This window comes from Hyperolius riggenbachi, unplaced genomic scaffold, assembly GCF_040937935.1.
Source record: "Hyperolius riggenbachi isolate aHypRig1 unplaced genomic scaffold, aHypRig1.pri scaffold_256, whole genome shotgun sequence".
Classification (NCBI taxonomy): Eukaryota; Metazoa; Chordata; class Amphibia; order Anura; family Hyperoliidae; genus Hyperolius; species Hyperolius riggenbachi.
The window spans coordinates 40,213-62,202 of record NW_027152467.1 but is presented as its reverse complement, the minus strand read 5'-3'; the positions used below and the strand labels follow the sequence as shown (position 1 = coordinate 62,202).

The window sequence follows — 21,990 nt, the reverse complement described above, 5'->3', positions numbered from 1 at the left end:
GGCTTCTAATGGTCCCCTGCAGACATCCTGTGCCAGTGCAGCCACTCACTGATGCTCCGGCCCCGCCTCTGGTTCACTTGTGGAATTTCAGACTGAAAAGCACTGTCTCTGCGCTGCCAATGTCCTCGCTACAGCTGATGTCACTAGGAGCGTACTGCACAGGACCAGTATGGTCAGTGGTTTTCAGTCGGAAATTCCAGAAGTGAACCGGAAGCGGGGGCCGGAGCGGCGGTGAGTTGCTGCGCGGGCACAGGATGTTTGCGGTGGACCATTACAAGCCCCGCGTAAGTTCAACTCATTTTCCCCCCACCCCCCTGAAGTATTCTGTTAGTAGAAAATTTTTTTGTTAAAAAATAAAAAATTTCCGCAATATTAAACGCCAGGGTGGTTAACAAAACTGTATATCAATCAAGGTAACCAGTGGCTTAGCTAAGCCTAAGGAGCTATGGGCTCCGGGGCAAATTTTATACGGGGGCCCCCCCAAGCACTATATACATAACAAATATAACCGCAGTGTCAGAGGAGCAAGTAGGGGATGGTTTGTTAATAATTACTACTATAAAGGATCTATAGAAGTGATAATTAACAGCACAGGACCAAACGAGAACTAATATTATGCTTGATGGAGGGCCGCTCGGGGCTCATATGGACCAAGGGCCGCGATGCGATCGGACAGTCGCAACCTCTGCACCCCTATTGATACACCACTGAGGCCGCGTCACATGGCAAAAACGCTTGGAGGGAAAAATGCATGTAAACAACGCTTATGCGTTTTCTTAAAAAAAAAACAAAAAAAAATATAAATAGTTACCCAAGGGTCTGAACTTTTTAATTATGCATGTCAAGAGAATATGTTATTATATTATTTAAAGTTATAAGCTTATAAATAGTGATGGACGCTAATTGAAAAAATGCACCTTTATTTCTAAATGAAATATCGGCACCATAAATTGTGATAAGGACATCGTTTAAATGGTGTAATAACCGGGACAGATGGGCAAATAAAATACATGCGTTTTAATTACGGTAGCGTATATTAATTTCAAACTATAATGGCCAAAAAATGAGAAACAATGATTTTTTTCCGTTTTTCTATTATTCTTCCAGTTAAAATGCATTTACAGTAAAGTGGCTCTTAGCAAAATGTACCCCCCAAAGAAAGCCTAATTGGGGCCGGAAAAAACAAGATATAGATCAATTCATTGTGATAAGTAGCAATAAAGTTATAGGCGAATGAATGGGAGGTGAACGTTGCTCGAATGCATGAGATTTTCGGTACTGCGGTGCTGAACCGGGTTAAAGATCTCTGATGTTTTTTCCGCTTTCTGCTGTTTTCCCAACCATTTTTCATATACTAAAAAAAATATGCAAACACATACGCGAACCGCAAATGCATACAAACACACGCAGTAAGCATGAAAAAGGCACCTGCATATAAAAAAACCCAACACCCAAACACACCAAAAAAACCAGTAAAAACGCATTACCCTAACACAAACGCACCTGCGGAAAACGCTATGTTATATTATATGTGAAGCTAGCCTGAAGGTAACAATGCTACAATACAAACCCTCTGTAAAACCTGTGAGCCTTTTAGATGGTAAAGACATTCACAAAAACAGTTTAAAAAATGATATACAATGTATTTGATTCATTACCTTAATCAGCATTTCCTTCATTCCTGGAGGGATTCTGGGAGGCATCTCTCAGTATCAGTCTCAGTCAGAGTCAGTGACACACTACTTAGTCTCCTGTCCTCGCTTGTGCTGTAGCACGTGCAGGCAGCCTCCTCTTCCCCTATGAGAATGCTCAACTTCCTGTTTTTGTTTGCATTAGCCAATCAGAAGCGAATCAACAGTAGTCAGACGAACGCCAACAAATTTTCGCATACGAACGCTTTTTCGCATTAAATAATTTAAAAATTAAGCATGCGCAGTTCAACTATCGCGAATTTACGTTACGTAACTACGCTTACAAACGTTTGCATGCAAGGCAAACGTAATTTCGCGATACCCACTGTAATGCGAAAATTACGCGAAAATTACCCTTACGCGAAATTTCGCGAAATCCTTCTTCATTACGATTATGGACTTACGCCCATATTCGTTATTACAGTAATTACAATAGTAATTAGGTCATTACGCTCACCTATATATATATATATATATATATATATATATATATATATATATATATATATATATATATATATATATATATGTGTATATGTATATATATATATATATATATATGTGGGGCATATATTGTGCAAAACTATGAAGTGCAAACGGCAAACAGTTTAATTTATGATAGTTTATTACTGTAATGCTTAGAAACTCATATGTACATTACAGATATATTTAACACAGAGTTAAGTTGCAGGACTTGTGGATAGCAATATAAAATATTAGTCCCTTCATTCTGTCACTCACAGATTCTCACTGTTAGTTAACCTGCTCTTGCAGCTTTATAAATCAGTAACAATAGGAGTGCTTAAATATCAGAACAATAAAGACAAAAGAAATACCGAGAGCCCAATATAGTGTAGGAAGCAAAACAAGGGGTTGGAAATGAAAAGTATATAATGTATATACTCACAAACATGGGTTACCTCCTAGGTAACCACTGTATAGGCAGGTGAGGAGATTAGACCTGTCCTCACTCAGGATTAAATGTCGCTCTCTGTAGATAAGGAAATAAGGGGCAACACCCCTCCACCAGGGGTGGATATTGATAATGTAAGAGTGAACAGAGGCGCCAGCAGGATAAAAGGTTCTAAAAGGCTTAAAATCCCTCAGGAGGTGGTGGTGGACTCGCCTTCCCGAAGCAGACAAGATACCGTCAGTTTTATGTCAACAGGTTTATTAATATACTTCAAAACAAACAGTGCAACGCGTTTCACGGGTATGTTCCCACTTCCTCAGGCAATAAACAGATAGGAGTACACAGTATAGTCTCAAGGTCACAAATAGCGCCTCTGACAGAGGCGGGGAGATACCATGAAACGCGTTGAAACTGACGGTATCTTGTCTGCTTCGGGAAGGTGAGTCCACCACCACCTCCTGAGGGATTTTAAGCCTTTTAGAACCTTTTATCCTGCTGGCGCCTCTGTTCACTCTTACATTTCATATCAGAACAGGACGTGACACAAACAGTAAGAACAAAACTGACAATTTATGAACATTCCCTTCTCACTGTTAGTTAATCTGCTTTTGCAGCAGATCATAAATCAGTAACTTCAGGACTGCTTACATATCAGAACAGGGCGTAACACAAACAGCAATAACAAAACTGACATTTTATGAACATTCCACACTTCCCAGTCTTCCTAATGATTCATCTTATTGCACATTTTCCATTCACTAGGGCTGTTGAGGCTGTTTCACACTGCAAGTGCTTTTCATCAACTTTCTGTGCCTGCAATTCAGAAAGTGCTTTGACTTTGTCATGATATGAAAGTTTTTACAACAATTATTATTTTTTTCTTTCTAAATCATTGCCCCGGTATGTATTTGGCTGGTGTTGGCTCCGCCCCTAACAAACAAACACTCAATGACCAAGTTTGTGAGCTTTGGGGTCTTTGACATTAATAATTTGTATATTCCCATACAAATCAAACAAATCAGATAGGCTTTTTGTGGCTCTACCCTTCTCCAGCATTTGAATCCCAGTCACCCAATGACCAATTGTAGCAGGTTTGAGGCATCTGCTATTAAGAGTGTAAAAATGGCAGTAATTTAATATTAATCTCTGAATATTAACCTCAGTCATCCAGTGATTATCTGGGCAAAGTTTGAGAACCCTGCCATTAACAGTGTAAGAATGGCTGCAGTTTATATTTTCCCTGTGAAATTAGTTTTTGGCTCTGCCCACTTTTTTGTAACCTGGACACACAGTCATTCAACGACCAAGTTTGTGAGCTTTGGGGTCTTTGGCATCAATAATTTGTATTTTCCCAGTGAAATTAAACAAATCTGATTGGCTGTGGCTCCACTCCCTTTTCTGGATTTGAACTCCTGTCATCCAGTGACCAACTATACCAGGTTTGAGGCTTGTGCCGTTAATAGTGCAAGAATTGTAGCAATTATAAAATACCCTATGAAAAACAACAGGTGAATATTGATTGGCTTTTTTAGGCTCCACCCACTTTTCTGAATATTAATCCCAGTCACCCAGTACCTAGCTGTGCAAAGTTTGAGAACCCTGCCATTAACAGAGAAGAAGGGTTGCAGTTTACATTTTCAAGGGAAATCTGTTTTTGACTCCACCCACTTTTTGTAACCTTGACACACAATGACCAAGTTTTGAGCTTTCGGGTTCCTGGCATCAAAATGGTCTAAATGGAAGTATTGTATCCAGCAAAGAAATCTAATTGGCTGTTTGTGTGTCCGCCCCTTTAGTGAATTTGAACCCCAGTCACTTAATGACTGACTGTAGAAGGTTTGAAGCCTCTGACATTAACAGCATAAGAATGGCAGCAGTTTCAATATTCCCCTTGAAAATCAATAGGTGAATTTTGATTGGCTGTTTTAGGCTCCATCCACTTTTTTTGAATATTAATCCCAGTCACTCAGTGACCAACTGTGTCAAGTTTGAGAACCCTGCCATTAACAGTTTAAGAATGGTTGCAATTTATATTTTCCAATGTAAAAAGTTAGTTGTTTTTGGCTCTGCCCACTATTTCTAACCTTGACACACAGCCACTCAATGACCAAGTTTATGAGCTTTGGGGTCCTTGGTATCAATTAGTTGCAATTTCCCATTGAAATTAAACAAATCTGATTGGCTGTTTGTGGCCCGCTCCCTTTTCAGAATTGAAACCTCAGTCTGTCAGTGACTGACTGTACCAGATTTGAGGCCTCTGCCATTAAGAGTGTATGGAGGGCAGAAATGTAAATATTCCTGTGAGGGTTAGCGGACCCGCTGCCAGCAGGCTTGAGGCAGCGGGCTCCGCTTCCCAGATTCTCACCGTCGGCGTGCCGCCGAGCGGAGCTGTGCGGTCGGCGGAGTCCGTATGCTCGGCGGACTCCGCCGCGCAGTTGCCGTCTGTGGGGTCTCTTTCGCCGGCACTCACCCGACGCATAACGCGTGTGCACGCAAGGAGGCAGGATCTTTATGCCTTGAGATGGGGAGTCAGCTGACCAGGCTAGTCAGCTGACTCCATCTCCACTGGGGATTGGCTGGGGCTCTGGGGCGGCACAGGGTAGCTCACTTGTTACAAATAGGACTTGCTAGTCAGTAGCAAGTTGTCTGCTGTCGTGAATACACTCTGTGTTAGCGCGCAGACCTTAGCTCAGTGCCCTGGTGTTGATACTAAGGATTTCACACCTTAGTTAGGATTGTATTTGATATTGTATCTGTGTTTTGACTCCGGCTATCCTTGACTACTCTTTCTCTCTATGCTATTGTACCTCTGCCTATCTGATTCTTGTTGCTGACCTCTGCCTGATTACCGATTACTCTTCTGCCTTCCACTCCTGTACTGCTATCGCCATCTCTGTTGCCGAACCCTTGCCTGTCTGACCTTTCTCCCTTCAGTGGAACGTCTCCCACTGGAGGGTTACCTCTGAGGCCTGCCTCTCCGAGACGCCTGCCCCAAGCAGGCGATTACTGCTAGGGGTCGAGATTCCTCACTCTGCCTGGTTAAGAGGATCTCACTCACGGGGTTCCCATTCAGAGGTAACTACACCTCTGGGGAATTGCCGTGAGGTGGATATTTTCACACTTCTGTGATATTACTGTCTTTATTGTGTTTCTTTTGCTGGGTGTCCAGAGGTTAGCAATATATCTATATTTTAATATCGGTTGATTCTGCAGATCGCCAATAATCGGGTATATATCTGCATTCTTGGCGATACTGCAGATCACCAATGATCAGATTCTCTCTGTGTGCTGACACCGATCGTTACAATTCCCCTTGAAAATCAATAGTTGAGTTTTGATTGACTGTTGTAGACTCCACCCACTTTCCTGAGTATTAATCCCAGTCATCCAGTGACCAACTGTGTCAAGTTTGAGAACCCTGCCAATAACAGAATGGCTGAAATCAATCTAACAAATCTGATTGGCTGTTTATGGCTCCACCCCTTTAGTGACTTTGGACCCCAGTCACCCAATGACTGTTTTAGGTTTTTACCACTTAAGGACCAGGGGTTTTTCTAATGATCGGTGCTGCGTGGGCTCTACAGCCCGCAGCACCGATCAGGAATGTGGCCGGGCGATCAGACTTCCCCTCTTTTTTCCCCACTAGGGGGATGTCCTGCTGGGGGGGTCTGATCGCCGCCGGCTCTGTTCATTCGGCGGGGGGGGGGGGGCTCCTCAAAGCCCCCCTCTGCAGCCATTTCCACTCTCCCTCCGCTCACCTCCCTCTCCCTCTTCACCCGTAATGCGCAGGACGGAAGTCCTTCCTGCGAATCCTAGGATAGACTTTAGCCTATCATATGCCAGCAATCCCCGGCCAATCAGAGGTCGGGGATCGCCGATCTACGTCACGGCGCTGCTGCGCGTGTGATGTAAACAGCGGGGATTTCTTCCACAGCCTCCGTGAACTGGCATGGAAAGGCTGCTCAATCGAGCGGCCGTTTCCATGCTATACCACTAACGACCCGCCGACGCCTATCGGCGTTAGGCGGTCATTAAGTGGTTAAGCCTCTGCCATTAACAGTGTAATGGTAGCAATGTAAATATTCCCCTTGAAAATCAATAGATGCATTTTGATAACCAGCTGTGCAAAGTTTGAGAACCCTGCCATTAACAGAGAAGAAGGGCTGCAGTTTACATTTTCAAGAGAAATCTGTTTTTGACTCAACCCACTTTTTGTAATCTTGACACACAATGACCAAGTTTTGAGCTTTCGGGTTCCTGGCATCAAAGTGGTCTGAATGGAAGCATTGTATCCAGCAAATAAATCTAATTGGCTGTTTGTGTGTCCGCCCCTTTAGTGAATTTAAACCCCAGTCACTTAATGACTGACTGTATTCCCCTTGAAAATCAATAAGTGAATTTTGATTGGCTGTTTTAGGCTCCACCCACATTTCTGAATATAAATCCCGGTCACTCAGTGACCAACTGTGTGAAATTTGAGAACCCTGCCATTAACAATGTAAGAATGGCTGCAGTTTATATTTTCCCATGTAAAAAGTTGGTTTTGGCTCCACCCACTATTTCTAACCTTGACATACAGTCACTTAATGACCAAGTTTATGAGCTTTGGGGCCATTGGCATCAATAAGTTGCAATTTCCCACTGAAATTAAACAAATGTGATTGGCTGTTTGGGGCCTGCCCCCTTTTCAGAATTTAAACCCTTGTCTTCCAGTGACCGACTGTACCAGATTTGAGGCCTCTGCCATTAAGAGTGTATGGAGGGCAGAAATGTAAATATTCCCCTTGAAAATCAATCAATCCCAGTCACCCAGTGCCAAGTTTCAGAACACTGCCATTAACAGTGTAAGAATGGTTACAGTTTATATTTTCCCATGTAAAAAATGTAGTTCTTGGCGCACACCACTTTTTCTAACCTTGACATGCAATCAGTCAATTACCAAGTTTATGAGCTTTAGGGTCCTTAGTATCAATCATTTGTATATTCCCATTGAAATTAAACAAATCGGATTGGTTATTTGTGGCGCTGCCCCCTTTCTGAATTTGAACTCCCAGTTATTTATTTATTTATTGTATTTATAAAGTGCCAACATATTACGCAGCCCTGGACATTAATTAAGGTTACAGACAATATTTAGGGGTGACATACAGCAATATGACAATACAGGAATACAAGAAAACCAGATCACATAGCACAGTATGAGTACAAGGTAATGCTTAGTCAGTCACTGGATAGGAGCATGGAGATTAGGCAAGTTAGGTTCACTCAAATGCATAGCATGGGTTTACTGTAATGGAGGTGCATGATCAGGTAGGACACAAAAGGAGGAGGAACCTGCCCAAAGGCTTACAATCTAGAGGGAGAGGTAGGGACACAAAAGGTAGGGGACCAGAGTTCAGCTGTGGGTTTAGAGCAATTGTGAGGGGTGGTAGGCCAGAGTGAAAAGGTGAGTTTTGAGGGCCTTCTTGAAGGTGTTGAAGGAGGGGGCTGCCCCAATGGGTAGAGGTAGGGAGTTCCATAGTGTTGGACCGACTCTTGAGAAGTCCTGGAGGTGTGCATGGGACTGGGTGATGTGGGGATGGTCAGGCGAAGTTCATTGGAAGAGCGGAGTGAACGGCTAGGTGTGTACCTCTGAGTAAGATCAGAAATGTAGGTTGGACAGGTTTTGTGGACGGATTTGTAGGTCAGACACAATATCTTGAATCTGATTATAAACGGGATAGGAAGCCAGTGGAGGGATTCACGGTGGAGAGCCGCCCTGGTGGAGCGATAGGAGGAGTGGATAATTCTGGCTGCCGCATTCATGATGGAATGCAGTGGGGCTATTCGGGTCATAGGGAGACCAGACAGAAGGGCATTGCAGTAGTCGAGGTGGGAAATTATGAGGGCATGGATGAGGAGTTTGGTAATGGCAGAGGTCAGGAAAGGGCAAATCTTACAGATGTTACGAAGGTGGAAGTTGCAGGACTTTAGTTTCAGGAACCTAGCGGACATACAGGAGGAGATGGTAGATAGGCAGGAGGAGACTTTGTCCATGGTAGTGGTGGATATGTCAGGGGTGTGGAGGTAGATTTGGGTGTCATCTGCATACAGATGATAGCTAAAACCCATGGAGGAGATAATCTTGCCAATGGAGGATGTGTACAGGGAGAACAGTAGGAGGCCAAGGACCGAGCATTGGGGGACTCCCACTTACAGGTGGTGGTTGGGGGTGGACAAGGACTCATTGAAGGAGGTTGTGAAGGAGCGGTTGGAGAGGTAGGATGAAAGCCAGGTCAGGGCGAGATCGTGAATGCCCATGAACTGAAGGGACTGGGGGAGTAGGGGATGATCTACTGTGTCAAAAGCTGCTGAAAGGTCAAGGAGGAGGAGAATGGAGTATTCAGATTTAGCTAAGGCAAGGTTATTGACCACTTTGTTGAGAACCATTTTGGTTGAGTGGGCAGGCCGAAATCCAGATTGCAGTGAGTTGGCATTGAGGTACTGGGTCAGGCGTTTGTGAACCAGATGCTCAAGGAGTTTTGAGGCAAAGGGGAGGAGGGAGATCGGGCGGTAGTTGGAGGGTAGCGAGGGGTTGAGGGAGGGTTTCTTGAGCAGGGGCAGTACTGTGGCCTGCTTGAAGTCTGAGGGGAAGGTGCCTGTGGATAGGAAGAGGTTAAACAGGGTAGTGAGGACTGGGGCCAAATCCGTGAAGTGAGGCTAAAGTGAATCAGAAGGGAAGGGGTCAAGGGGGGAGGTAGTGGCATGGGAAGTCTGCAGTAGGTGGTTGGCTTCCTCAATGGTAGTAGGAGTGAAGGAGGTGAGGGGAGGATAGGGTGGAGGAGGAGTTGGTTGTGAGGGGGCGGGAGGTGAAGATTGAAGATTGGATATTTCCTGATGGATGGAGTCTATTTTGTTAGTGAAGTGGGTGGCTAAATCTGTGGCAGAGAGGGAGGAAACGGAGGGTGGAGGGGGGTGGGTTTAAGCAGGGAGTTGAAGGTGCCAAAAAGACGCTGGGGGTTGGAAGCTTGTGCTCCGATGAGCTTGGTAAAGCTTGGTAAAGTATTCCTGCTTTGCATCAGCAAGGTCAGTGTGGAACTGCAGCAGGTTAGTCTTGTACTGTAGGAAATCCTGGTAACGCCGAGTTTTCCTCCATTTTCATTCAGTGGCACCCAGTGACCAACTGTACCAAGAATGCAAAAAATTAAATATTCCCCTTGAAAATCAATAGGTGAATTTTGATTGGCTGTTGAAGGCTCCACCCATTTCCTGAATATTAATTCCAGTCACCCAGTGACCAACTGTGCAAAGTTTAACAACCCTGCCATTACCCGTGTAAGAATGGCTGGAGTTTATATGTTCCCAGTGAAATTTGTTTTTGGCTCCGCCCACTTTTTGTAATCTTGACACACAGTCACTCAATGACCAAGTTTTTGACAGGTTCCTGGCATCAAAAATGTGTGAATAAAAGCAGTTTATCCACCAAGGAAATCTGATTGGCTGTTTGTGGCCCCACCCCTTTAGTGAATTTGGACCCCAGTCACCCAATGACCGACTGTAGCAAGTTTGAAGCCTCTGCCATTAACAGCGTAAGAATAGCAGCAGTTTAAATATTCCCCTTAAAAATCAATAGGTGAATTTTGATTGGCTGTAGTAGGCTCCACCCACTTTCCTGAATCTTAATCTCAGTCACCCAGTGACCAAGTGTGCCAAGTTTGAAATCCCTGCGATTAACAGTCGAAGAATGGCTGCAGTTTACATTTTCCCATTAAAAATGAATGGCTGAAATTTGATTGGCTGTTTTATGCTCCACCCACTTTTCCTGAATTTGTAACCTCGGTCACCAAGTGACCAATTGTGCCAAGTGTGGGGACTCTGGCTTGATTACTGTGAGAATGGCAGCCTTTTCCATTTTTTCCATTGACATGAATGGGTGGAATCTGATTTGCTGTTTGTGGCAGGGGGGACGCAAGACCCCCAGAACATATCATCCCAGATAGTGAGGGATCTGTATATCAAGTTTTGTTCAAATCAGTCAAGACACACACACACACACACACGCACGCACGCACGCACGCACGCACGCACACACACACACACACACACACACACACACACACACACAGTGTACACACACATATACACACACACACACACACACACACACACACACACACACACACACACACACACACACACACACAGTGTACACGCACACACACATACATACACACACCCCACATGGCCTACAATGCCCACATGGCCACCTTGGAGTTTTCCACATTTTGTCATATTACTGCCACAAACATGAATCAATTTTATTGGAATTCCACGTGAAATACCAAAACAAAGTGGTGTACACGTGAGAAGTGGAACAAAAATCATACATGATTCCAAACATTTTTTACAAATAAATAACTGCAAAGTGGGGTGTGCGTAATTATTCAGCCCCCTTTGGTCTGAGTGCAGTCAGTTGCCCATAGATATTGCCTGATGAGTACTGATGACTAAACAGAGACTAAATGTCAGTATAAATACAGCTGTTCTGTGATGGCCTCAGAGGTTGTCTAAGAGAATATTGGGAGCAACAACACCATGAAGTCCAAAAAACACACAAGACAGGTCAGGGATAAAGTTATTGAGAAATTTAAAGCAGGCTTATGCTACAAAAAGATTTCCAAAGCCTTGAACATCCCACAGAGCACTGCTCAAGTGATCATTCAGAAATGGAAGTAGTATGGCACAATGGAAAACTGTGAAGGTTAGCAGAAATACCGCCACCACTGTCAGTAGTAGGGCAGCGGTTTCTGCGTCTCAGCCGGCGGTTTCTACCACACAGTCATGTTCCTACATGCTGCCTCAGGGCAGCAGGGATACCGTCGCCGCGGCTGACGGCATGGCGGCGGTTCCCGCGACCCAGCCGGCAGTTGCTCTTTCTCATGTTAACACAGACCCTGGCCAGAGACTCTCTGACACTCAGAGGCTGAGGCTTACGCGCGCGCGGGCCAAGCGACAGGACCTTTATGCAAGTAGAAGGGCTGTCAGAGCTGACCAGGCCGGTCAGCTGACTCCATTCGCCCTTCTGATTGGCTGAGTGACTGGGGCGGAGCTTGGGTGTGCTCCCAGTATATATAGGACCTGTATGCCAGTCATTCCCTGTCTGCTGTTGCAAATACTATACGTGCTAGCTCTCAGACCTTAGCTAGATCCGACAGTGTGCCAGAACCGGCTGGAGCTGGGAATCCACACTGAGTCAGATTCTTGATAGCTTAAAGTACTAATTGCATTGTTTATCTGTTATGACCTCTTGCTTGCCTGACTACACTCTAGTCTTCTGATTCTGTACCTTGCCTTTCTGATCTTGTTGCCAAACTATTGCCTGTTGCACTTCACACTGATCCTGTCTCTCGATTCTGTACTGTCTCTGTCCGTGAGTTGCCGAACCTGCCTGTCTGACTACGCTACCCTCACCTCAAGGTTTCTAGCCTGAGGGGTTCTAGTATTCCTGCTCCTCGGAAATACTGTGCTGCATTAAGGTCTGAATCATCCATTCCCATCTAGGGGTGTTCAGCCTTAAACCGAGGTCTCCTAGTCTTGGTGACTCTCGGTAGCATTATTTTTGATCACCTCATTCCACCTGGTGATCTCACTACTTGGCAGATTAGGATCTTATTGTCTACTGATCCTTGGCTGCAGTAGTGTCTGTGGCTCATTTTTCTTGCTGGGACTCCTGCTCCTCTGGAGATCCTAATCTTTTCTACGTGTGTTCATTGTTACTGTTGCACCAAGCACTCACACATTAGGTGTCCAGAGGTTAGTTCATACTTGCATTATTGGTGATTCTGCAGATCATCCATAATAGGGTATATCTGTATTTTTGGCGATTCTGCAGATCGCCAACAATCAGATTCTCTCTGTGAGCTGACACCATTCGTTACATAAACCTACCAAGACAAGGCTGTCCACCTAAACTCACAGGCCGAACAAGGAGAGCGCTGATCAGGAATGCATTCAAGAGGCCCATGGTGACTCTGGACGAGCTGCAGAGATCTACAGCTCAGGTGGGGGAATCTGTCCATAGGACAACTATTAGTCGTGCACTGCACAAAGTTGGCCTTTATGGAAGAGTGGCAAGAAGAAAGCCATTGTTAATAGAAAAGCATAAGAAGTCCCATTTGGAGTTTGCCACAAGCCATGTGGGGGACACAGCAAACACGTGGAAGAATGTGCTCTGGTCAGATGAGACCAAAATGGAACTTTTTGGCCAAAATGCAAAACGCTATGTGTGATGGAAAACTAACACTGCACATCACTCTGAACACACCATCCCCACTGTCAAATATGGTGGTGGCAGCGTCATGCTCTGGGGGTGCTTCTCTTCAGCAGGGACAGGGAAGCTGGTCAGAGTTGATGGGAAGATGGATGGAGCCAAATACAGGGCAATCTTGGAAGAAAACCTCTTGGAGTCTGCAAAAGACTTGAGACTGGGTCGGAGGTTCACCTTCCATCAGGACAACGACCCTAAACATAAAGCCAGGGCAACAATGGAATGGTTTAAAACAAAACATATCCATGTGTTAGAATGGCCCAGTCAAAGTCCAGATCTAAATCTAATCGAGAATCTGTGGCAAGACCTGAAAACTGCTGTTCACAAACGCTGTCCATCTAATCTGACTGAACTTGAGCTGTTTTGCAAAGAAGAATGGGCAAGGATTTCCGTCTCTAGATGTGCAAAGCTGGTAGAGACATACCCTAAAAGACTGGCAGCTGTAATTGCAGGAAAAGGTGGTTCTACAAAGTATTGACTCAGGGGGCTGAATAATTACTCACACCCCACTTTGCAGTTATTTATTTGTAAAAAAATGTTTGGAATCATGTATGATTTTCTTTCCACTTCTCACGTGCACACCACTTTGTATCGGTCTTCCACGTGGAATTCCATTAAAATTGATTCATGTTTGTGGCAGTAATATGTCAAAATGTGGAAAACTTCAGGGGGGCCGAATACTTTTGCAAACCACTGTATATATGCTTTGTGTTCGTTATTGCAACTTGCAATTTTCAGTGCAGTCCTTACTTGGACAGGAAGTGGGGCAAAACCTTAAAGCAGACCTGAACTCAGAACTTCCTCCCTGCTCTAAAAGATAAGCAACAGCATAATAACATTTAACGGAAACTTTTCTTTGAAAAAGCTGATACAAATCCTGCAATTAATCTGTAGTGTGTCTACTTCCTGCTTTCATGGAAGCAGACCTATAGTTAACATCCTCTGTACAAATTAGCTGCTCTACCATGGCAACCAGTTGACTCAGCTGAGATCAAATTTCAACTTGTGATTAGTCACAGATGAGGGGTAATTAGACAGGCTAAACTCTCTAAAAACATACAGGGTGCATTTTGGTATGTTTTCCTTCTGTCATGTGCTAGAGTTCAGGTCCACTTTCAGCATGGTAACATAGAAACCAGCGGAGCCTTTAACTCTACCTCACTATATAAAGTGATAATAACTAGATTGTTTTGGAACAGAGCCAATGCTAACGAGTGCTATACTGTTTTTCCCCTGCCTTAGGACGATACCAATGTGGATCTAAAGGAGACTGGGAGGATATAATTACTAGGAAGAAAGAACTGCCTACGTGTATTGCAGGTATGTTCCATTCATTCTGATATTGAGGTTTACCAGAACAGTTGTAGCTTCTGGGCACTGAAGAAATTAAGGCAATATGTTTAGTACAAGGTTAAGCAGTGAAGGCCATGAGGGTACTAGGAGCTTTGCGGACACTGGAGGCTATGCAGACACTGGAGGCCCTTGGGCTTGATTCACAAAAGCGTGCTAACACTTAGCACGCCCATGCAAAGCTGCTTTGCACGTGATATCATGTGTGTAAAGCTTAATGTGCGCAAACTAATGACTTCGCGTGAAGTAAATAGTTTGCACGCATAAAAATTTGTGCGCATTACATGCAAACCAGCTTAGCACGGGCTTGCTTAGCATACACTCTAGTAGGTTAGCATGCAAAGCGCCGTAGTTATCACGTGCAAAGTGCACTTATCGCGCTTACAGCGTAACGCCATACGTGTGATAAAAGTTAACACGCAAGCGCTAAAACTTTGTACGTGCAACACACACGCAAAATGGCTTGTACGCATGTTTGCACGTGCAAAGCTTTTAGGTGTGATAACTAGTGATGGGCCGAACCTCTGATTTTCGGTTCACGAACTTCAGCGGAAGGTACTGTTCACGTGATTTTTCGCGAACCGCAATATGCTTCAATGGGGAGGCGAACTTAAAATTTTTTTAAAATTTTTACCGGCTGAAAAAATTATAGAAAGCATGTTTCAAGGTGTGACAAAATGCGGAAAAGCCGCCACGTGTGCTCAGAACAAGGCGGCTGATTCCGCGTCTAACGCGGCGGTTTGCGCGCGTAGGCTTACATCTGCTAGTATGGCTGAACGCGGAGAAACCGCCGAATGCCCTGATAGTGGTGCGGCTGGTTCCGCGTCCAGCGCGGCGGGTGGTACACAACACGTCTGGTGTGGCTGGGACTGATAGTCCACACAGGTTCAGAAGGACGCGCGCGCGCTGAGAGGCAGAACTTTAATGACAGCCAGAAGGGAGTCAGCTGACTAAGCCGGTCAGCTGACGATTCAACCAGTTCCCATTGGTCCAGCACTTAGGGGAGGCGCTGGAGAGCGCTGTGCTATATATACTGGGTGCTGGTCATTCTCTGGTTGTCTGCCGTTGCGATCACTACGTGGAAGCACTCAGACCTTTTGTCAGAATCTGTGTTACCATTCTGTTATGCTTCAGACTAGTTCCAGGGTGTTGATGATTACGGACCTCACACCCAAGATTAGGGACTTGTGTAACCATTCTGTTATATGTCAGACTAGTTCCAGGGTGTTGATGATCACGGAGCTCACACCCAAGACTAGGGACTTGTGTTACCATTCTGTTATACTTCAGATTAGTTGCAGGCTGTTGATGATCAAGGACCTCACACCCAAGACTAGGGACTTGTGTTACCATTCTGTTATACTTCAGACTAGTTTTTTATGGTGTTGATGATCAAGGACCTCACACCCAAGACTAGGGACTTGTGTTACCATTCTGTTATATGTCAGACTAGTTCCAGGGTGCTGATGATCACGGAGCTCACACCCAAGACTAGGCATTGTTTATTATCTGTTATGACTTTCTGCTTTCCTGACCACTCTTCTGATCACTGATTCGGTACTTCGCTATATCTGATACTCTGTTGCCAAACCCTGCGTGCCTTAGGATTACCGAATCAGCCTCCTGTCTTTGTACTTTGTCTGTCCGTGTGTTGCCGGCCTGGCTTGCCCGACCTCGAGAGCTATCTCTCCAGTTAAGAGATAGTTCACAGATCAGTTAGTGACATCCTCCTACTGGTGTCACTCACGCTCTGGTCTTTCCTACTCCCAGTCTGACTCCTCCCTTCGGGAGATTCTCAGGCTACTGATAGGTTCTTGTACTCTAGTGCAGTATTTCTTACTGCTTTGTACCTGTTCTCCAGGTATTGTCCTCAAAGTATTACTGTTGCACCAAACTCATATCACTCAGGTGTCCAGAGGTTAGTATTATATCTGATTATCGGTGATGCTGCAGATCATCAATAATCAGGTATATCAGTATTTTTGGTGATACTGCAGATCACCAATAATCAGACCCTCTCTGTGTTCGATCGTTACAGAACGACAGACCAAAATGCAAATGGACGCACTAACCAGCCGTCTGGGCACACTTACCACTTCGGTGGAAAACATCAATCTAGCGCTGGGCAGCCACCAGACGTTAATTGACGCTTTGTCTGGATCTATACAAACTCTCCAGATGGCTGTGAAGGAAGTGCGATCTCCTCCTAGCACAGACATACGTATGCCTGTACCTGAAAAGTTTTCTGGTCACAGATCTGACTTCCGAAATTTTAGAAGTAGAGTGTTATCATACTTTGAGTTAAGACCTAATTCTTCAGGAACTATGGCCCAAAGGGTTACCTTTATTAAAACTTTGTTATCAGGCGATTCTCAGACCTGGGCGTATAGCCTTCCCATCGGTCACCAGTAGTGTTGGGCGAACATCTGGATGTTCGGGTTCGGTGTGGTTCGGCCGAACATGCCCCTGATGTTCGGCATGTTCGAGCCGAACCCCGAACCCAACCCGAACATGTCCCTTTGGGGCCCCTATAGGGTCCCAGCATGAAGGGAGAGCATGCCCCGAGCGTGGGGGGGGGGTCGGAAATGCCCCCCACCCCTCCCCGCTAAGCTCTCCCTTTTGCCGGTTCCCTATAATGTTAAATTTAAGCCCCCCAAAAGTACCTGAGGAGGAGGGCAGGAAGCGGGCAGCCAGAGATGCTAGGCACTAGTACCATCTGGTACTTCCGCCCTCTCTTGACGCACTTCCTGTTTACATTTGAAGTCGCAACAAGAGAGCGCAGAAGTACCGTGATGACGCGAACGAGTGTATGCGTCATCTACATGATGACACTTACCCTCGTACGCGTCATCGCAGTACTTCTGCGCTCTCTTGACGCGACTTTAGATGTAAACAGGAAGTGCGTCAAGAGAGGGCGGAAGTACCAGATGGTACTAGCGCCTAGCATCTCCGGCTGCCCGCTTCCTGCCTCCTCCTCAGGTGCTTTTGGGGGGCTTAAATTTAACATTATAGGGAACCGGCAAAAGGGAGAGCTTAGCGGGGAGGGGTGGGGGGCATTTCCGACCCCCCCCCCCCCGCGCGCTCGGGGCATGCTCTCCCTTTATGCTGGGACCCTATAGGGGGCTATGTTCGGCCGGACACGGCTGTGTTCGGCCGAACAAAGAAGGCCTGTTCGGGTTCGGGCAGCGTGCCCGAACACCCTCCCGAACACCATGAGGTGTTCGGGGGGGTGCCGAACCGAACCCGAACAGGCCAAAATCCGGGCGAACTCGAACAGTGGCGAACACTGTTCGCCCATCACTAGTCACCAGGCCCTAACCTCTATAGAGGAATTTTTTAAAGCTATGGCTATAATTTACGATGATCTAGACATTGCCTTGACTTCTGAGCGGAAGCTCAAACTTTTACGTCAAGGCAAGAGTCCGGTTGAAGATTACGTTGCTGAATTTAGGAGATGGTCAGTATCGGCCAGATGGGACACATTTGCCCTTTTAGATTGTTTTTTATCAGGGTTGTCAGACGAGGTCTCCGATCTTATGTTAAGTCAGCCTGAACCTAAGTCCATCGATGAGGCCATTTCATCGGCCATCAGGATAGATCGCCGGCTGCGCTATCAGAGACAGACCCGGGGTAAAAGTCATGTGAGAATGGTGTCCCACGCTGCACCCCCAGTGACTCCACCTCCACCCGCTTCACCTCCACCGGAGCCAATGGAGATTGGTCGGTCAAAGTTGTCTCAAGTGGAGTGGAAACGCAGAATATCAGAGCAGCTCTGTCTTTATTGTGCAGAGGGGGTCATAGAGTGCAGAATTGCCCTAAGAAGTCGGGAAACGCTACTGCCTAGGTGTAGTCGGGGGTAATACCCTAGGCGTGCAATTTTTACCCCTAGATGATAAACGTTTGCTTCTTCCTTGTACTATTTCGGGGGAAGATAGGTCTGAAGTCACTGAAGCCTTCATTGACTCGGGCTCAGCGGCTAATTTTATGGATTACGAATTTGCAAAAAAATTGGGTATTCCGGTCACCCCGGTAAAACGACCAATTCAGGTTACTGCAGTCGATGATTCCCCTCTGCAGGGTAACAGTCCTCTGTCACAGACTCCAGAAGTGGGAGTCACTATCGGGGTGTTGCATAAAGAAAATTTGCATTTTTTTGTGTTACGAATGACAACCTCCACGATCATTCTTGGCATGCCTTGGTTACAACTTCACTAACCTCAGATTAATTGGGCCACTGGTCAGCTAACGAGCTGGTCTTCCTATTGTTCTCATCATTGTTTAGCGAAGGTAACCTTGGGTGAGACCAAGATTCACGTGGAAGGATTGGCAGATCAGTATTATGAGTTTGCAGTCGTGTTTTGTCCTAAGTCAGCCGATAAACTTCCTCCACATCGCCCTTTTGATTGTCCTATTGATCTCCGGTCTGGTTGTATGCCCCCTAGAGGTCATCTCTACAATTTATCTGGGCCTGAAAAGTTGGCCATGCAGGAATATATCTGTGAAAACTTAGCTAAAGGGTTCATTCACCCTTCCCGGTTGCCTGCTGGAGCAGGTTTCTTTTTTGTAAAGAAAAAAGACGGAGGCCTTCGGCCGTGCATTGATTATCGGGGCCTGAATAAAATCACAGTAAAAAATCGCTATCCATTGCCTTTGATAGACGATTTGTTTACTCAGGTCACCAATGCTAAGATTTTCTCAAAGTTGGATTTGCGGGGTGCATACAACCTGGTACGGATCAGAGAGGGGCGATGAGTGGAAGACGGCCTTTAACACACCCGATGGGTATTACGAGTACCTGGTGATGCCCTTCGGGTTGTGTAACGCCCCGGCCGTCTTTCAGGAGCTCATTAATGAGGTGTTCAGAGAGGTTTTAGGCAAATTTATCCTGGTATATTTGGATGATATACTAATCTTCTCAGCCAACCTCTCAGAGCATAGGGATCATGTCAGGTTTGTGTTGCGCAAGCTAAGACAAAACATGTTATATGCCAAGTTGGAGAAATGCATTTTTGAGGTAACATCTGTCGCCTTTCTGGGGTACATAATTTCAACATCGGGCCTTTCTATGGACTCCGCTGTTCTGGAGTGGCCTCAGCCGGTGGGACTGAAGGCTCTCCAGAGATTCTTAGGGTTCGCTAACTACTATAGAAGTGTAACGATTGGTGTAACACAGAGAGGGTCTGATTATTGGTGATCTGCAGTATCACCAAAAATACAGATATACCTGATTATTGATGATCTGAATCATCGCCGATAATCAGATATAATACTAACCTCTGGACACCTGAGTGATATGAGTGTTTGGTGCAACAGTAATACTTTGAGGACAATACCTGGAGGACAGGTGCAAGGCAATAAGGAATACTGCACTAGAGTACAAGAACCTATCAGTAGCCTGAGAATCTCCCGAAGGGAGGAGTCAGGCTGGGAGTAGGAAAAACCAGAGCGTGAGTGACACCAATAGGAGGATGTCACTAACTGATCTGTGAACTATCTCTTAACTGGAGAGATAGCTCTCGAGGTCGAGCAAGCCAGGCCGGCAACACACGGACAGACAAAGTACAAAGACAGGAGGCTGATTCGGTAATCCTAAGGCACGCGGGGTTTGGCAACAGAGTATCATATATAGCGAAGTACCGAATCAGTGATCAGAAGAGTGGTCAGGAAAGCAGAAAGTCATAACAGATAATAAACAATGCCTAGTCTAGGGTGTGAGCTCCGTGATCGTCAACACCCTGGAACTAGTCTGACATATAACAGAATGGTAACACAAGTCCCTAGTCTTGGGTGTGAGGTCCGTGATCATCAACACCCTGAAACTAGCCTGAAGTATAACAGAATGGTAACACAAGTACCTAATCTTGGGTGTGAGGTCCGTGATCATCAACACCCTGGAACTAGTCTGAAGTATAACAGAATGGTAACACAGATTCTGACAAAAGATCTGAGTGCTTCCGCGTAGTGATCGCAACGGCTGACAACCAGAGAATGACCAGCACCCAGTATATATAGCACAGCGCTCTCCAGCGCCTCCTGTAAGTGCTGGACCAATGGGAACTGGTTGAATCGTCAGCTGACCGGCTTTGTCAGCTGACTCCCTTCTGGCTGTCATAAAAGTTCTGCCTCTCAGCATGCGCGCGCGTCCTGCTGAACCTGTGTGGACTATTAGTCCCAGCCACACCAGACATGTGTTGTGTACCACCCTCTGCACTGGACGCGGAACCAGCCGCACCGCTATCAGGGCATGTGGCAGTTTCTCCGTGTTCAGCCATACTAGCAGATGTAGGCCTACGCGTGCAGGAATCAGCCGCCTTGTTCTGAGCACACGTGGCGGCTTTTCCGCGTTTTCTCACACTCATACTGTGGGAGAGTACGCCCTCCAGCCCTTCCTGTTCTTCTCAGTCAATTTTGTTTCTTTAATATTGTTTTAATGGAAGCATTTTTTCAATAATCATCAGCCCTCAACTGAAAAGTATGTTGGCATCTTTAACTGTTGTTGTTTATATTCTATTTCCACAGATTGTGGGAATCGAGTCCCTCGGCCCCTAAAACGTATTATTGGAGGATCAGTGGCCAGACTAGGAGAATTCCCATGGCAAACATTGATAAATACTAATCCTGGATCTGGTGGAGGAGCTCTGCTTTATGATAACTGGGTTATAACCGCTGCCCATGTTTTGTATAATGTGGACATATCAAGGATTTTCATGAAAATGGGATTCATCAGTAAGAATGAAACCAACTTTTATAGGGCTTTGCCAGAGAGCATATTCATCCATCCTGATTACAGAGAAGATGGTACATACAACCATGACATTGCACTAATTAAGCTGAAAAGCAAAGTGCCCATCAATGAGTACCTCCTCGGAATCTGTCTACCAACCAAAAAGGACAGTCTGTGGTTCAGCAGTGATGCAAATGAACCCCTTACAGGCTTGGTATCTGGTTGGGGAATAACAGAGAGACAAATCCCTTCAAGACATCTGCGTTATGTCCAAGTGGATGTCATCGCCCATGACAAATGTATCGCTTCATATAATCAAAAGTCAACCAGTGCCAAACAATACACAGTTACTGAAAACATGATCTGTGCTGGTGATGAGGAAGGGGGGAAGGATGCTTGTGGTGGGGACAGTGGAGGAGCATTAGTATTTTATGATCTGCAAAATAACAAGTGGTTTATTGGTGGGATTGTGTCCTGGGGGCTGGAATGTGGGGCTATAGGTCAGTATGGAGTTTATACAAAAGTTAGCAACTATCTTGACTGGATATATAACCTTGTCCAAAACAACTAAAGACAGTCTACAATACAGTTTTCTTGTCTGAATAAAAAAATGAACTCAGTGAATAATTATAATATTAATGTCTCTGAGTGTGCTCTGAGTGTGAGTTACAAATTTTCTCCAAAGTCATTTTTTTGTATTGAAAATGGCATTTTTTATTTCGAGAAAATTTTCACAAAAATGCATTGAATATTAGCAATTTGGAGAAAATCCATAAAAACTCAAAAAAAAAAAAAAATTGTCTTCAGTGAAAACAGGAAAAATCTTTATTTTTACCACAAAAACGCAAAAAAAACTGTTTATTTTTAGCACAAGAAAAAATAAAAAAAAATCAACAAACTTATTACAAAATGATTTATGATGGCATTTTCACTAAAAACTTGTATTTAACATTATTTTCATGAAAATTAATGCAAAACGAATATCGGAATATGAGCACCACTGATC

General features: G+C 45.1%; 1 protein-coding gene across 1 annotated transcript in view; it reads left to right on the top strand.

Moving 5' to 3' along the window:
- Positions 1 to 21,617, top strand: part of LOC137543859 (mannan-binding lectin serine protease 2-like) — a 93,246-nt gene extending 71,629 nt beyond the window's left edge. Inside the window, exons 7-8 of the mRNA XM_068264929.1 lie at positions 14,153 to 14,230; positions 20,780 to 21,617. Coding sequence (XP_068121030.1) covers positions 14,153 to 14,230; positions 20,780 to 21,555 — 854 coding nt within the window. The 3' untranslated portion in view covers positions 21,556 to 21,617. The remainder of the gene's footprint in view (positions 1 to 14,152; positions 14,231 to 20,779) is intronic.
- Positions 21,618 to 21,990: the final 373 nt, after the last annotated feature.